A 15757-nucleotide genomic window follows, 5' to 3' on the forward strand; every position below is an offset into this window, starting at 1 on the left:
GTGTGTGTGTGTGTGTGATAAAACCACCTTGGAGCTCTTTTAGGGAGCCTGTGTGCCCACCCACCAGCATCCAACAGCCTATGTTGAGCCTAGCACCCAGAGGTGAGGCGCCCATGTGCCGCTGGGACCCTTCTCTGCTCCACGTTTGGGCACTGAGGGCCAGGAGGGCTTGGGGTCCAGCACTCCTGGGTATAGCTTACCCCACCGGCCACATTGCGATCAGCCCGAGGTTGGGCTTCCCCTGCAAACAGCTTGCAATTCCCTTCCGAGGTCAGGGGTGATAGTCCACCTCTCGCACACAGCCTGTGTCTCAGAATTCACAGACCTTACCTGAGCTCTCCTCAGGTAATGAGTGATTGTTTCCCAAGAAGGTAGAAACATTAATATTCAGGGCAACTCTTTAACCCCACCAGCCCCCCTTTTATTGGGCCACTTCTGGGAACAAGGGTTTCCTCTGACATGTCCCCCACCCCACCCCCACCTCATCTGAAACAGAGGCTGAACAAACTGTTTAAGGGTCCCCAGCAGCTACAGTAGCCTCTGTCTTCACTCCATGGGTCCTGGGTTTTGCAGAGAAAGGGGGTGGGCGGGGAGAGCTACACAGCACCCCCTGCCCTCCAAAAAGGGAGAAAATTCACTCTCCAAAGAACTGTAAAATTTATTTCGTATTGCGGCTTTTTAGAACGCCATCATTGGCACCAGAGATATAGATACACAAAGAACAGCTTCTCAGGCCTGGGTACAGTCTCCCACAGTGGTGAGTGCCAGGCATGGAGGAGAAATCCCAGGTGTTGACCAGGAACAGAAGGGGGCGCAGGGGGGTGGGTGGGGGAGTATGGCTGCAAAGGAGGGCATCCCAAAGCCAAGCGGCCGTGCAGCAGGACAGTGTGCGTGTGTGTGTGTGTGTGTGTGTGTGTGTGTGTGTGTGTGTGTGTGTGTGTGTGTGACACAGGTGGTGTGGGCCGCTGGACTGCGGTGCAGTGGCATTTCCGGCTCTGAAGTCCAGAGCGCAAATCAGCACACTTCTCTCACTCTTACAATAGTCTACGGCTCTGGGAACCGAGGGGCACATGGAAGTGTCACGAAGGTCACAGGAATGACCAAGAACGGAGAAGGGGTCTGGTTTCTGCCCGGCCCTGATTCCTGTTACAGGTTGGGTATGGAGTCGTGTCTTAAGTTTTTGCTAAAACAACAGGCTTCTGAAAAGGCAGCAGGCAAAGTCATGCAGATCCAAGCTCTGCCATGCTGTCCCACAGCCCTGGGCTCTGCAGGGGAAATGATTTCTCTGGAGTAAGTGCTTGAGACAGGAATGTGGGGCAGAGGGAGTCAAGGGCTGTCACTTTCTCAGAGCCTCGTGGAGCAGCAGACCCCCTTCTCCCAAGCCAACCAGGTCGGTCCCTCTCTAGCCAGCCACTTTCTGGGACCCGCCTAACTTCCCACGGGAAGACCAGCATCTAGAGAGCGCCCAGGGCCCAGCGCCCAGGCTTCCGCAGCCAGCAGCCTGCATGCTTGCTGCTTTTGCATGAGTTTGCATGTGTCCTAACTTTGACAAGCTCCTCTTCAAGCTCCTACAACCCACATCCAAGGGACCCCATTTTTCAGTTCGGGGTTGTTATCAAAGGGGGGTGGGCCTGCCCTTAAGCCAGATGGGCCCAGCAAGCTTCTGCAACAACCTATACCAAGAAGCAGGCCAGTCAGTTTTGCTCTAGAGGACAGTGGGCACATTTCAGCCTGGCTTTCAGCTGAAGCCACATACGCGAATGAGGCTCACATGTGTAGATGTCCCACGCGGACGAAACCGCATGCAGTATTCCACAAGAAGGCTGCAGGAACAGTACGGGGCCTCACCAAGCAGGGCACATCCACCGTGCGGAAGGGGAGGGGAGGGAAGGATGAGGCCAGTTGGGCTCCGCCAGTAGACCTTGATGGCCCTGTGAATGAGACACCGTACAGGAGTGCCCCCACCCTGAGCCCAGAGGGAGATGCTTCCTCTGTAAGGCATCAGACATTATGCACACAGGGCAACATGGGAACTTGGTGACAACAGAATTTCATATCTCTATGTGACATTTCAAAGAATCCTCTTTGAGAGAAGAGCCAGTTTTAGGTCAATCCCTCCTGGAGAAGCTGGTCTCAACACTGACAGGTATGGGGTTTTTCTGCCAGGCAGGTCTGCAGAGCTTTGGGTTCAGCGTTCAGCAAGGCATGGTGGGGGTACCCTATATTTTAAAAATGTGTATAAACAGGTGTGGTAGCCTGAACTCCAAAAGATTTTCAAGTAATAAAAAGTGTGGTATATAAATTATTGCCTCTCATCTCTTGTTTACACCTCTGTGAACGGGAAGGGTGTAGGATGGGAAGGAATGAATTCCTGCAGCGCCTCCTGAGGAGGGATGCCTCTGCCCCTGCTCAACCCTAGGGGACCTCACTACACACACACACACACACACACACACACGCACGCACGCACGCACGCACGCACGCGCACACACACACACACACATTTTCTCTTGCACTCACATAAGACAGAAGAGTAATCCTCCTAGAGTTCCCATCACACCCCATGTACTAATTAAACTATTGGAAATGAGATCCTAAGCTCCTCAGAGTGACGAAAACAGACAAACGCTCACATCAAAAACAACCATTTCTGGGTAGAAGGGAACGGTGCCAATGAGAGAAGGGCAAGTTGTTCTAGAGCCTGAGGTAAGGGCTGGTGGTGGTGGCAATCTCTCCTAACCCTTCTGGGCTTCCTGGGAGGGGACACTTGGGCAACTGTCCCTTTCCATCTTGGGTTGACTACTAATTGGCTTCTTGAAGTGAAAATCAATATAGAGTGGAAACAGATTGTCTGAGGTCAAGTAGCTAACACCCCGGGTCTTTCCTACATGCCAGCGTAGAACTGCATACGTCCCAACCTCGGAACGCTGGTGTCCAAGCCCCTTCTGCGGGAAGCGAGCCGCTGGATCCCCTGGAACCAAATGCAGGGAGCAGCTTTGGCTTTTGGGGCACACCTTGCCCCCTCCACTGAACCTTCAGTTTCTGTGTTTTAAAGAGGAAGAAAAAACTAAGATTCCTTCGGTAACAGTTTATTTTCATATTGGGAAAGGCATCTGGAATCAGGTGCCTCTGTGGGGGCAGTCCTGACTCAGCTGTAACCCAGAGGGACAACACGGGTCCCCTTCGGCAGGGAATGTGTAACTGTTCACAGCCTATCTGGACAGAAGCATCCGTTGGCTTGCAGGTGCATGGCCCCGGGGAGCCCACCATTCTTACACGGGGGTGGGGGGGCCCTCTGAGACACGGAGGGACATCCCCACTGCTCTGTTCAGGCTGAGCTCAACATTTCTCCTTCAAGTCTCAACACACTCTCTAGAAGTTTCCATCAAACAAGCACTGATATATTATATTAAAAAATAGTGCAAAATCTCAACATTTATATAAATAGCTCTAAACCCCTGCTTTGTAGGATTTTTTTTCTTTACAAGGTAATACACACTTTCGGAGTTGGCACTCAAAAAATTGCCATTTTTTTCTCTTCTAGTTCAGAAAACAACTTTTTTTTTTTTAATAGGCCTCTTCTAGTACAAAAATACTCCTGCTCTCCCACATACAGTGTCTCTTATTTTATATATATTTATATATATAATATTGCAGATCTTAAACAAAGGTTTTGTGCAAATATGTCTTTAAAGTTAAGTGAAACCATCATAAACAAAAGAAATTAAGCATTCACACATGGAGCTCAACTAAGAACAATGAGAAAAGACTAGTGGAGGATTTTCTCTTTTGCCTTCAAGACACGGCTCAACAAAGAAACGTGATATTTTTTTTTTTGCAAGCTTTCTGAGCTTCTGCATTCAGACCACACAGAACATGTAAATATTTATACACAGAGGAGAGCGGGCACACGCCACGGGCCTGTGTCCCCTGCCTTCCACTCTCTTCTCTCTTAAGTGCGGAGTGTTTTTGCTGTTTTGCCTACAGGTGCCCCGGCCCCCACTCTTAGAGGGGGTGACCTTTCTGCTTCTCCTTCTCCTTGTTCTCCAGGGGGGCAATGTGAGGGTGATGGAGCCGGGTCCCCTCTAGCAGGGAGGGCGGCCCGTTACTCTGCTGGTGCTGGAAGGAGGACCCTGGGTAGTGACCGATGACCTCACTGTAGGTGGGGGGCGGCCCCTCCATGCGCCCCCCACTACTGTAACAGGTGGCGCTGATGCCCGAGTTACTGCTGGGAGGGCAGGGGCCTCCCAGCATGGCACTGTCCATAAGGTCGCTGTCAAAGATGGTCCGGTTGGGGGGTGCACGCACAGACTCTCGGTTCAGCTCCAGCTGTTGCTCAGGGTCCCGTAGCTGGAGGGTGCAGGGACCCTGGTAGGGTGGGGGCTCCTCCCCATCAGACAGTGAGATGGTAGGTGGCAGGGCAATCTCCTGCTGCAGGTAGGGGTAGGTGGGCTGGAAACGGCTCCGCTGGACGAAGGGGGGCACAGCCAGGCGGTCAGTGGGTCGAGGCGGGGCATAGACCTGTGACTGGAGGGGGCAGAGCAGGGTCAGGGAGGGAGGCAGACTCAGGTTGGGTCCCCAGATCCAGAGACTGAGCTGTGGGCTCGGGAGGGGCTGCCCCAGGTGAACCCCCGGGAACTCCTAGAAACAGGGCCAGCTGCAGATGCTGCGGGTGGCGCCCCTGGAGTTGGAGGCTCTGAGAGCAAGGGTACTTACTACAGGAGGGGAGGTGGGGCGTGTCCTTACCTCTGGCATTCCGGCTGACACCGTACTCTCGGAGGGCCAGAGGCATCCTTCCTGTAGAGTGGAAAGGGGTACAGGGTCAACAGTGGACAGAGCTGTTGACACAGGGTTCCACCCATCCTAGACACAAACTTTTCATCCTGAAGTCTTGGGCCCATCCAGTTCTCATCCTCCACCCTCCCCACATCTGTGTGGTCAAGGACAAGATCACATCGGCCTTCTTGGCTTCTCCTGCAGCTTCCGCTACTGTCCTGTCAGGCTTTCAAAGCACACACGTCATCTGTGAGAGACACCCTCCCCCAAAGCCTACAGGCAGCTCCCCTGGGCATTAGAGCGAATCTGTAACTGGCTGATAAGGAAGCCCAACATGGCCTTCCCGCCTGCCTTCTCTTCCAGAACTGCTTGCTCCCTACATGATCTTACCCAAAATGCTTAACTTTGACCTGGCAGGTTCAGCATCTGAACATGTGGATACATACACTTGGCTGGAGACATTAGTGAACTCCATGTTGAATGTCACAATCACCTGACCCTCAGGATACATGAGAAAGTGACAGGTGCCACCACTGCCCCCACCCCCAGACTGACAGAAACCAGGTATGACATGTCTCAGCATGCTAAGCATGTGCCACAGGGCGTGTGGATTGACTGCTGTACTGTGGGGCCAGTTTCCTGTTGATGTTGAGTGTCCAAGTCTCTACAGAACAGTGGCTTTCACCCTGTGTGTGGCAGCCCTCTTGGGGGTTGCATATCAGATATCCTGCACATTGGAGATTAACATTACGGTTCATAACAGTATCAAAATGACAGTTATGAAGTAGCAATAAAAATAATTTTATGGTTGGGGGGGGTCACCACAACATGAGGAACTGTATTAAAGGGTCGCAGCGTTAGGAAGGTTGAGAATCATTGCTCTAGAGTCTCAAACGTCTTTATTAATAAACAGACACGGAGTCATTTGTGTGAGGACTGTCACTCCCGAAGCTCATGTCCTCTGCTGTGGCATCCCAGGAGGGAACTGAGCTGCCCTGAGTGGCTAGGTGTAACTTCCAGCCTGGGGAGAGGATGCCTTAATTCCGGCTTCACTGAGATGTACCTACAGAAGTAATGCACTCGAACATTCAAAGCCTACAATCCGGTCAAATACGGACATCCCACCACCGCAATCCAGACGAACACATCCTTCTATCAAACTGGTCTGGGCTGCTACTTCCCTGAGTTTTGGGAAGAAAGTCCCTGCCCAAGCTGCAGAGGCTGGCAGTTCACCCAGTGGCCACTAGGCGGTTCTGGGACCGCACCTGCACGTGGAGACTGTCTCCCATACAGTGAATGGCCCAGCTGCCTTTAAGATGTACAAGCCAGACCCACGGGTGTCTCCTGCCAGCTCCTCCTGCTGTCCTCACCCCACCCACTGGAGTCTCCCTCAGCTCTCCCTCCCCGACACAGCCACCCAGTCCACATGCCTGGGCACCTCTGCCTGCTGGATAGTGAAGGCCTGAGCTGGTCTCCCAGCCAGCAGGGCTTGCAAGGAGGTTTCCACAGGCTTCATAGGCTGCACCCCAGGGTCCTGCCTCTGCTCTGCCTATGCCCCGCCCACTGGGCCCAGTCCTTCCTACCCACACCCTCCCACCAATCTGCTGAGATTCTTTTGCATTTCCTTCAGCCTTCAGGAGGAGCAGCCAGGCCCACCCTGCCAGCAAAGCCCTCCCAAGTGTTTCCTGGCCTATAGCATGTACAATGTACACCTCCCCTGCCTCCGATCCCTCCGATCCCAGCTGTCCCGGCTAATTTTTATTGTCAGTTTGACATGACCTCGAGCCACACAGAAGAAGGAATCTCAACTGAAAACTGGCCTGAATCAGCTTGGCCTATTGCCAGCTGGTGAGATACTGTCTTGATTGATGATTGACGAGGAGGGCCCAGCCCACTGTGGGTGACACCATCCTTGGGCAAGCTGGCCTGAGCTAGCTGAGCAATGGCTGGAGAGAGAGACAGCAAGCAACGCTCCTCCATGGTTTCTGCTTCAGGTCCCTCCCTGCCTGAGTTCCTGTCCTGACTTCCCTCAATGGTGAACTGTGACCTGGAAGTGTAAGCTGAAGTAACCCCTTCCTCATCTAAGCTGCCTTTGGTCACAACGTTTTATCACAGCAACAGAAAAGCAGACTGGAACACTAGCCCTTCCCTCCTGCACACGACCTCATCTTCTCTGTCCGTGACCTGTCTACATGCCTGTCTCCTACACACGACCTCATCTTCTCTGTCCGTGACTTGTCTACATGCCTCACTGTCTCCTGCACACAACCTCATCTTCTCTGTCCGTGACCTGTCTACATGCCTCACTCTCTCCTACACACAACCTCATCTTCTCTGTCCGTGACCTGTCTACATGCCTCACTGTCTCCTGCACACAACCTCATCTTCTCTGTCCGTGACCTGTCCACATGCCTCACTCTCTGAAAAGCTGCAGTCTTACCGGGAGGGCTACCATACTACCCCCCCATGATTATTGTCTAGTGTGGTTCACAGCACACACTTAAGGTGTGGCCCTCGGCCACCACTCAGCCGTCACTTAGTACTCCCCAACCCTAGGGCTTCAGGCAGCTGCTGGGGGGAGGTGGAGGACAGCCCCTCCCTCTTCTAGAACTTTGTGTTCCTTGGCCTATGATAGCTCCGGGACTCCTTCTTGCTCCTGACACTGGCTGGGGTGCTGGCTTCTGTTCTGCGATGACTTCTCAATTGGGTTGCCCAAGTTCACCACGGCTTCTCCATAGCCTCTCCCTGGACTTCCCCAAAGCAGGAATCTGCCAGCCATTTCCACAAAGGGTCAGAATAACATTTCTGTACGCATGAACTCTCCAAGAATAACCAAAAACATGATACCAGAAAAAACTAAAACTCCAAACAGTTTCTGCTTTGTTAAACCCTAATAGTTCACAGACACTAACAGGCATGGTTGTGCACCAATAAAACTTTATTCACAAACCCAGGCATACAGCCTTTGGGCCAGGCCAGTTTGTTGATGATGTCCACCTAACTCCAACTCCAGATCAAGAGCTACTACCTGCCTAGAAAGTCCCTTCAGGCTGCTTCCAGGCAGGGGTCTGACTGTCCCCTCAGCTCCACGGTGACAAAAGTCCCACCCTGTGGGCAATGAGTCACCATCAAATTCTGCAAAGCAAACCTCTGGCAGGTGGAAAGAAAGCTGGGACCCACCCCGACACAGGCTGAGAAAAGCCTGAATCTCTTTGAAGCTGGGTATAGATGTAGGCCTTGGCTCCCACTCTGGCTGACCCCTGTATCTGGTCTTACTATAGTTTTGCCTTTGGCCCCAGAACATGAACTCTTGGCAGGCTGGGCTCCATGGCAAGCAGGAGGCCTAGGCCAAGGGTCATGAGAAGATAAAGCATGGCTTCAACCTAGGCCCTAGGCGAGCTCCTGTTCTGCAGTGACCTTGTTGACACACCACACTCCACAGGGAGCCTCTGACGAAGTGGTGCATCCAGCCAAGTCCAATGGGAGCAGGCGCAGGCTGTGAGGGGCAGACAGGAAGGCAAGGCAGGGACCAACGGTCTCAATGGACACATGAAGACAGCGGGTGGGTGCTTGGGGGTGGGCATGTGTGTCCCCCCCCGACCCTCCTGCTCCTGCCTTCTTCCTGTTTATCACATGGGAAAAGCCCCCCAGAGAGCAACCTGGCCAGTGTGGCACAGCAAGAGAAGACTGAGACCGTCAGCCAGGCGGTTTCTCACCTGCTGTTCTGGGTCTAGGGAGAGGTGACCAGCGCATAAGGCAGGTGTGCTGAGACGAAACTGTAGCCTACTCACACCCAACTCCTAGGCTTCCTTCAAAAGTAGCCATTGCCAGAGAGATCCAAGGGCCAAGGCCTGGATGGGCAGGAGAGCCTAGCGTGACACACTGAGCCCAGGCAGACAATTGTATCTAGGTCTCTCTGGGAGGTCACAAAGCTGACATCTGAGACGTAGGAAAGAGAGGGAGTCCCAGGGGAACTGTCACCTTCTGCTCCAGGCCTCCCCTGGGCTCCCTGTTTATCCAGCCAGGTGGCCCTGGGGAGGAGGGCCATAGTCTTGTCTCTCTCAGCCGCTGAGTTCAGGTGTCCATGCAGAACAAGCTCCTCCCCCTCCACCATCTGCACCCAGAGCCTCTCTGTTTTCTCATTCCACACCCCTGGCTGACCACACCCCACAGCGGGCTGTGGGATCTTCACATAACCCTGCCGTGAAAGCTGTTTGACCTCAGGTAAGTGCTCCACCTCTCTGAGCTCCAGTTTCTCCTCTAAGGAATGGAGCCCTGGACGTAGCTCAGGGCTGGTGCTGTGTGAAGAACACTTGCCAGGCAGATGGCGGTGCCCGTTGCTAGGTAACAGAGATAACAAATGAGCCAGGTGAGCCAGGGCATGGCAGGCAGGATTCCGACACAGCAGGTGCCGGCTTTGCCCTCAGGATGTGTCTTGGGCTTCCGTCAGGAGTGCCTGTGTCTCTGCCACAGTTCTTGCCCAGATGAACTCGTGACGCCCTGAAACTGGGCCTGACGCAAGCGGAGATGCCCAAAGCTGCCAGGGACAGCCCTGCTGTCTCAGGCAACGGGCAGTTCTGTCTTGGCTTAACTCTTAGACTCTAGGTGCCTCTGCCAGCCTGGGACATCCCCCAAAACCGGGGCACTCTGCCCAGCATGGCCCATCTCATGCCATCCTCCAAGCACCTGCTGAGCCATCCTGGAGCCGGACTGCCCCTTGGGGCTGCACACGCGCTAGCTCTCCCCTGCCACTGCCTGCCTGCCCCACAGCCACGTCCTGTCCGGCACTGTGAGCCACAAAGAGACGACAGCTCCCTCCATGCCACTGTCAGTGATGGTGAACACCTGAGGGGCCCCATGTCACAGTCAAGAAGACAAGTGCCACCCACGGGCAGTGATTCTGGAGTCCGGTGGGGACGCTGTTGAGTCCCAGGAAGTCCCTGATGCTCACAGTGCTGATGCATCAAAACACAAGCTTATGTCAGCCAGGGTCCCCTCAGGCTCAGTATGACTGTTCCTCAGTACCACAGAGGGCAGTTTTAGGATCCCCAGAGGTACCAAGACCAGCTTTGCTGAAGCCCTTCGTGTGTGTGTGTGTGTGTGTGTGTGTGTGTGTGTGTGTGTGTGTGTACGTACACTTGCTTGCTTGCATAGAGATCAAGCGGCTCCTCTGGGTGCATTAAGGTTACCACTAGGTGAATGACCCTGGTAGGATGTAAATAAATGACCTGTGACTAGTTACACAGTGTCACTCAGGCTAACAAGGGGCCCAGCACACATAGGAATGCTTGCTTTCTGGGCTCCGAGGATGGCTGAGCCCCTGAACTCTTATCCAAGGCTAGACTGATTTGGTCCTCCCTCCCTCAGGAGCATCCTGTCTCCGGCCATAAAGCTGGACCTCAGAGCTGCTCACCAGCAGCTCTCACCCACAGCTTCCCCCAAGCCGGAAGCTCCTTATGTGGAGCCCCTGCCTCTGTATGATTTCCTGCCACCCACAGTCCTGGGACGGGCCTGGCTGTCTCCTGTGCCAGGGGAGCTTGGGCACACAGGGAGCCCTCAGCCGGGAGCTGGCGGGTGAGACATCACGTGGATGAGGCAGCCTTCCAGCCAGAGATGGCTAGCTTACTATGTCGAGCCTGAATTACCCAGGAGGTGCCTTTGCTGGCTCATCATACCTGAGGAGCCAGATGAGATTCAGGCCCAGGGAGAGGCTCTTGCGGGTCCACTTGCTTCCATGGCCTCCCAAGGCACTCGGACTACAGGGCCCAAGTGCTGGTGGCATGTTGGCGAGAGGACAGGACTGCCACCTCCTTCTCTCTAGGTCACGGCCACAGGACTGGGGGCACCCGGTCGAGCACCAGCTGCTGTCTCTCTGCTCCATGTCATCTAGCTTCTCCGTGGCCTTGGGAGGCCTGACCTGCCACCACACACCCTAGCTGTCTCCCCTTGGCTGTCTCCTGTCTCCCTGCTCCCCCCAACCCTGTTCCCACTCAGTCTGTAACAGCGGCGGTTAAGATGAATTCTAGTCCTGCCTTGCACAGTGGGGCTCCTCAGAGGGGCTCTGGAAGCCCACAACAATCATACCTGACACCTCCTCCCTGCTCTGGGAAGGCAGCAGAAGCCTCTCTGCTCTAGCTGCCCCAGGGTTGTGCTGGGGACTCAGGCTCAGGCACATGTCACGTCTGCCTCGAAGGTGCGCATTCCTCCAGCCCAAACCTTCAGTCACCCCTGGGCCTCCCGCCCGCCCGCACCTCAGAGCAGGCTGAGCCAGACCCACGAGGCGTTCCTGTTCTGCTGACTGCGGGAAGTCAGGGGTTTCTGGGCCCATATCCTGGTTCCTGAGGCACTCAGGTAGGGTGATGCGGTTGTTCAGTCAGAGTGCTATGCGCAGCCGGAAACCCAGGCGGCAGCCCCAGCAGCCACTTACCGAGGACAGCCCGTCGTCTCTCCTCCTGGCCTGGCTGTGCCGGCTGATGAAGGAGCGGGCTGAGAGCTTGTAGTGGCTCAGCAGGCATGTGATCATCACCACCATCACCATCATCACTACCACGATGACCACTATCTGCACGAACTCCAACTCCGCTGTGGGGCAGAGAGACAGACACATGAGACTTTAGGGCCAGCCTCCAAAGGCTCCATCTACATAAGGCTGAGAACTCAGGCAAGGGGAGGAGGCAGCTCAGAGAGCCTGCCCAGAACATGGCCTGGCTCCAAACACGACATGCATGGAGACACAGTCTCTGTCCTCAGAGATGCTAGGCATGGCCTGGCTCTCAGAAAGGGACTTGTGTTTTAGACCCCTTGTGGCTGGAGTCCCTTCACTTATGGGGCCTGGGGAACACTGTGGGGAAGAGAGGGCTCATGGGGGCCGAGGGAATGCTGGAGTAGGCTGTGAACAGAAGCAGAGGCAATACATGCACACAAGACCAGCCCAGTGCAGGGGTCCCCAGTATACTAAGTCACATACCCCAGCAAGCAACGCGTCAACCTTCCTACCCACAGAACAACAGCCCAACGCTCTCACACACCCCAGCCCTCCCCGCCACCAACATTCCAATCCGCCTGTGTATCTCAAAATAACATCCCAATACTCCCACACACCCCAACTCCCCACCAACTTCCCAACCCCCCCACACCCAACAGCCCAATATTCCAACCCTCCAGCACTTCTTCACTCCCCAAACAGCAGCCCCAAGTTTCTATGTCAACATTCTGACATACACCCAAACCCTCCTAAACACCCCAAAATAACAGTCCCGTACCCCATGCTCTTCTTCATCTCAACCTTCCAACCCTCCTACACTCCCCAAAACAACAGCCTAAAGTATGTTCGTCCTGTACACCCTGACACTTCATGGAGTGACATCTCAATTCAAACACCCCAGACCTTCCACACCCCTTAAACAGCCCACTGCTCCACACTTTAACACTCCCATATGCATCCCCCAAACCACACCTCAATATTCTGACGCTCCAGAAAATACCTCAGTAAGCAATGGGCCAACCCTGCTTCACACCTCAGACACCCCAGGAAACACAAGACAACTCATACACACACCACACAGCTACATAGATAACCCGTAAGCACACACACACCACACAGCCACAGATAACCCATAAGCACACACACCACACAGCCAAACAGATAACCCATATACCACACAACCACACAGATAACCCATAGACACACACACACCACACAGATAACCCATAGACACACACACACCACACAGACACCACACAGATAACCCATATACCACACAACCACACAGATAACCCATAGACACACACACACCACACAGATAAGCCATAGACACACACACACCACACAGATAACCCATATACCACACAACCACACAGCCACACACAGATAGCCCACACACCACACAATCACACAGATAGCCCATAAGCCCACACACCACACAGATAACCCATAGACATACACACACACACCACACAGATCACCCATATACCACACAACCACACAGCCCACACACCACACAGTCACACAGATAGCCCACACACCACACAACCACACAGATAACCCATAAGCCCACACACCACACAACCACACAGATAACCCATAGACACACACACACACACCACACAGATAACCCATAGACACACACACACCACACAGATAACCCATATACCACACACCACACAACCACACAGATAACCCATAAGCCCACACACCACACAACCACACAGATAGCCCGTAAGCACACACACCACACAGTCACACCAGGTACTGCACATACTGGGATCCTTATGTTTTTCTCTTCCTGTTTTTGGTTTTGGCTTATTTCTCCCCTAGAGAGAGGAAGGGCCTTCCAGCGCTGGGAAGGGAAGAAGCTATTTTGACGCTGTTTAGGCGGGTGGTTCTGCCGAGTCCAGTGGGCTGAGGCTCAGCAGCTGGCCACAGCTGGTGCCAGCAGAGCCCCCAGCAACAGGCAGGATTCCAGGAGCCTTCCAGGGCACTGGATTCGGCAGACAACTGTCAACCCCAAAGGCCCTGATGGAGGTGGAGGCACTGTGATGAGTCTTGGAGGGAAGACCTAGGGGGAGCACTCCCTAATGCAAAAGAGGGAAGGGACCCCAAGGCAACAAGTTCAGTTGCAAGAGTAAGTCAGCTCTGCGCTAACCAGGGGCAGGAACTGAGGAGGAGCGGCTGAAAGACACCAAGGCCCAAACCTCAAACCCTAGCAGGATCAACTCTCTTCCATGGTTTCCTCATCGCCTTGAGCAGGGCCAACAGTACACTCAAGGCGGGCACCGTACTGTGAATGGGTAGACGCCCACAGGGCCTCCCACTGTCCCAGGTTAGCCCCTCAGCCCCAGCCATGTGAATGGGTAGACGCCCACAGGGCCTCCCACTGTCCCAGGTTAGCCCCTCAGCCACAGCCATGTGAATGGGTAGACGCCCACAGGGCCTCCCACTGTCCCAGGTTAGCCCCTCAGCCCCAGCCATGTGAATGGGTAGACGCCCACAGGGCCTCCCACTGTCCCAGGTTAGCCCCTCAGCCACAGCCATGTGAATGGGTAGACGCCCACAGGGCCTCCCACTGTCCCAGGTTAGCCCCTCAGCCCCAGCCATGTGAATGGGTAGACGCCCACAGGGCCTCCCACTGTCCCAGGTTAGCCCCTCAGCCCCAGCTATGTGAATGGGTAGATGCCCACAGGGCCTCCCACTGTCCCAGGTTAGCCCCTCAGCCCCAGCCAGTCTCTACAATACTGGCTTCCCTTTCTGTTGCCGACACCCCCACAGCTGCTCACCAGACCCACTGGTCCGTCACACCACTGGTCACTGCATGTGCTATGAAAATCATTTAGGCAGGACCCACCCTGCTACTGAAGATCTGTGAGGCTGAGATTGCCCTTCCCCTGACGTAAGGGCTTTCTCAGGCCCCATCGGAGGGCAGTCCTCAAGCTGAAACAGAACCGTGAAGGAGAGGCTCATAAACTCCAAGCTCTCACAGCTGGGACTCCAACCCAAGCCTGGGCTGCAGCTGGAGTTCCTGAACTAGGCTCAGCCTCACTTCACCCTGGAGGAGCCGGGCGGGGGTACGGTGGAGAAGGTCAGCTAAGGGGTTCTGTTGGGATTCACCTATGCTTCAAATAGGTACCCCTTTTAGTGGGGTACAGAGCCTGAGCAGAGCAATGGTGAGGGCACCAGGTCACTGCAGCCACACAAATGTCTCCCCAGGAGAGGTGGGGCTGGGGCTGGGCGGCTTGGCTTGAACGTGCTGGGTACTCCAGTCTGGCTGTCGGAACCCAGGATAAAGTGCAGCATTCAAGGGACACAGGGCGCGCTTTGTGCAATAACACCCACACTCCCCCAAAGGGCCCTCAACCCCTCCCCTCCACTCTGTGCACTCCTCACCCTGTCCTGAGACACCCCCTCTGGCTGTTTCCAGGGCTTCTGCCCACATCAGGCCTAGAGGGAACAGGGAGGTGTAGACAGCCTTTGTTCCTGGTCTCTGGCTGCCTGAGGGACTGGAGAGGCGGCTACACTCCTCGTGGGGTGGTCTGGGGCCCCGGGAAGACTGGGGAGACAGCCGAGGCAGCAGGACTGGCAGGAGCAGCCAGGATGTGGGGACAACGGACAAGGCCCCTGCAGGGCCAGCTGGAGTTGACAAGTCTGGGTTCCTGTGTCCAGAAAGCAGGAGAATTGCTCCCCAAAGAGAGGGGAGGACTCTGTACACAAAAATGTGATTGCTTGGTTCCAGGACTACCCACTTTAAGCAAGACACAGACCCAGAAAATTCATAAACCAGGAGGAGGAAACATGGATCCAAAACATGAAACCAAATCCATGGAGATGTCGAGCAATGGCTTGTGCTGAATGTGGCTGGCCACTGAGCAGGGCAGGAGATGCCCGCGCAAGGCTCTCACACTGCACAGGGTGCCCAACACCCACTGAAGCAACATAGGAGAATACAAGAGTCCTGGTACTTCCAAGGCAGGCTACAGATGGACACACCTGGTGTATGGACAGCCTCCTCAGCAATTCATGGAGGCCAGGTTCAGCTGGACCCATCCCCGGCAAGGCTGGACAGACGAAGCAAAACCATGCCACAAGGTCCAGGCCACATTGCCCGCAGCAAGGCTGAGAACATGGAGTAAAGCCAGGCATAGTAGCTCATGTCTGTTGTCCCAGTACTTGGGAGGGTGAGGCAGGAGGATTGATGCCAGGTCAAGAGCAGCCTGGTCCACAGGGTGAGTGAGACCTTGTCAATAAATAATAAAAGGAAGCCAATGACATCCTAGCACAGTTATCAAACTTTTAGGCAGGAGTGAGAAGGGAGCCATTCTGTGTGGCAAGAAGGGAGACCTCCACAGCTGGTCCCTGGTGCTGACAAGGCTAGCCTTGGCTACATGAGAACCTGTCTCAGAACAAACCAAACTGGGTGTAGTGGTGCACACCTTTAATCGAAGCATGGGCAGAGTTTGCCTTCGTCCCAGGGAAGTGGCTCTTCAG

General features: G+C 54.6%; 1 protein-coding gene across 1 annotated transcript in view; it reads right to left on the reverse strand.

The window, feature by feature from the left end:
• Positions 1 to 3073: 3073 nt before the first annotated feature.
• The window catches only part of Pmepa1 (prostate transmembrane protein, androgen induced 1), a 52226-nt gene continuing 39542 nt past the window's right edge, over positions 3074 to 15757 (reverse strand). The window contains exons 2-4 of the mRNA XM_076571286.1: positions 11204 to 11358; positions 4747 to 4797; positions 3074 to 4527 (exon numbers count right to left, since the gene is read on the reverse strand). Of these exons, the coding sequence (XP_076427401.1) occupies positions 4006 to 4527; positions 4747 to 4797; positions 11204 to 11358 (728 nt within the window). The 3' untranslated portion in view covers positions 3074 to 4005. The remainder of the gene's footprint in view (positions 4528 to 4746; positions 4798 to 11203; positions 11359 to 15757) is intronic.

Source organism: Peromyscus maniculatus, chromosome 4, assembly GCF_049852395.1.
Source record: "Peromyscus maniculatus bairdii isolate BWxNUB_F1_BW_parent chromosome 4, HU_Pman_BW_mat_3.1, whole genome shotgun sequence".
Lineage (NCBI taxonomy): Eukaryota > Metazoa > Chordata > Mammalia > Rodentia > Cricetidae > Peromyscus > Peromyscus maniculatus.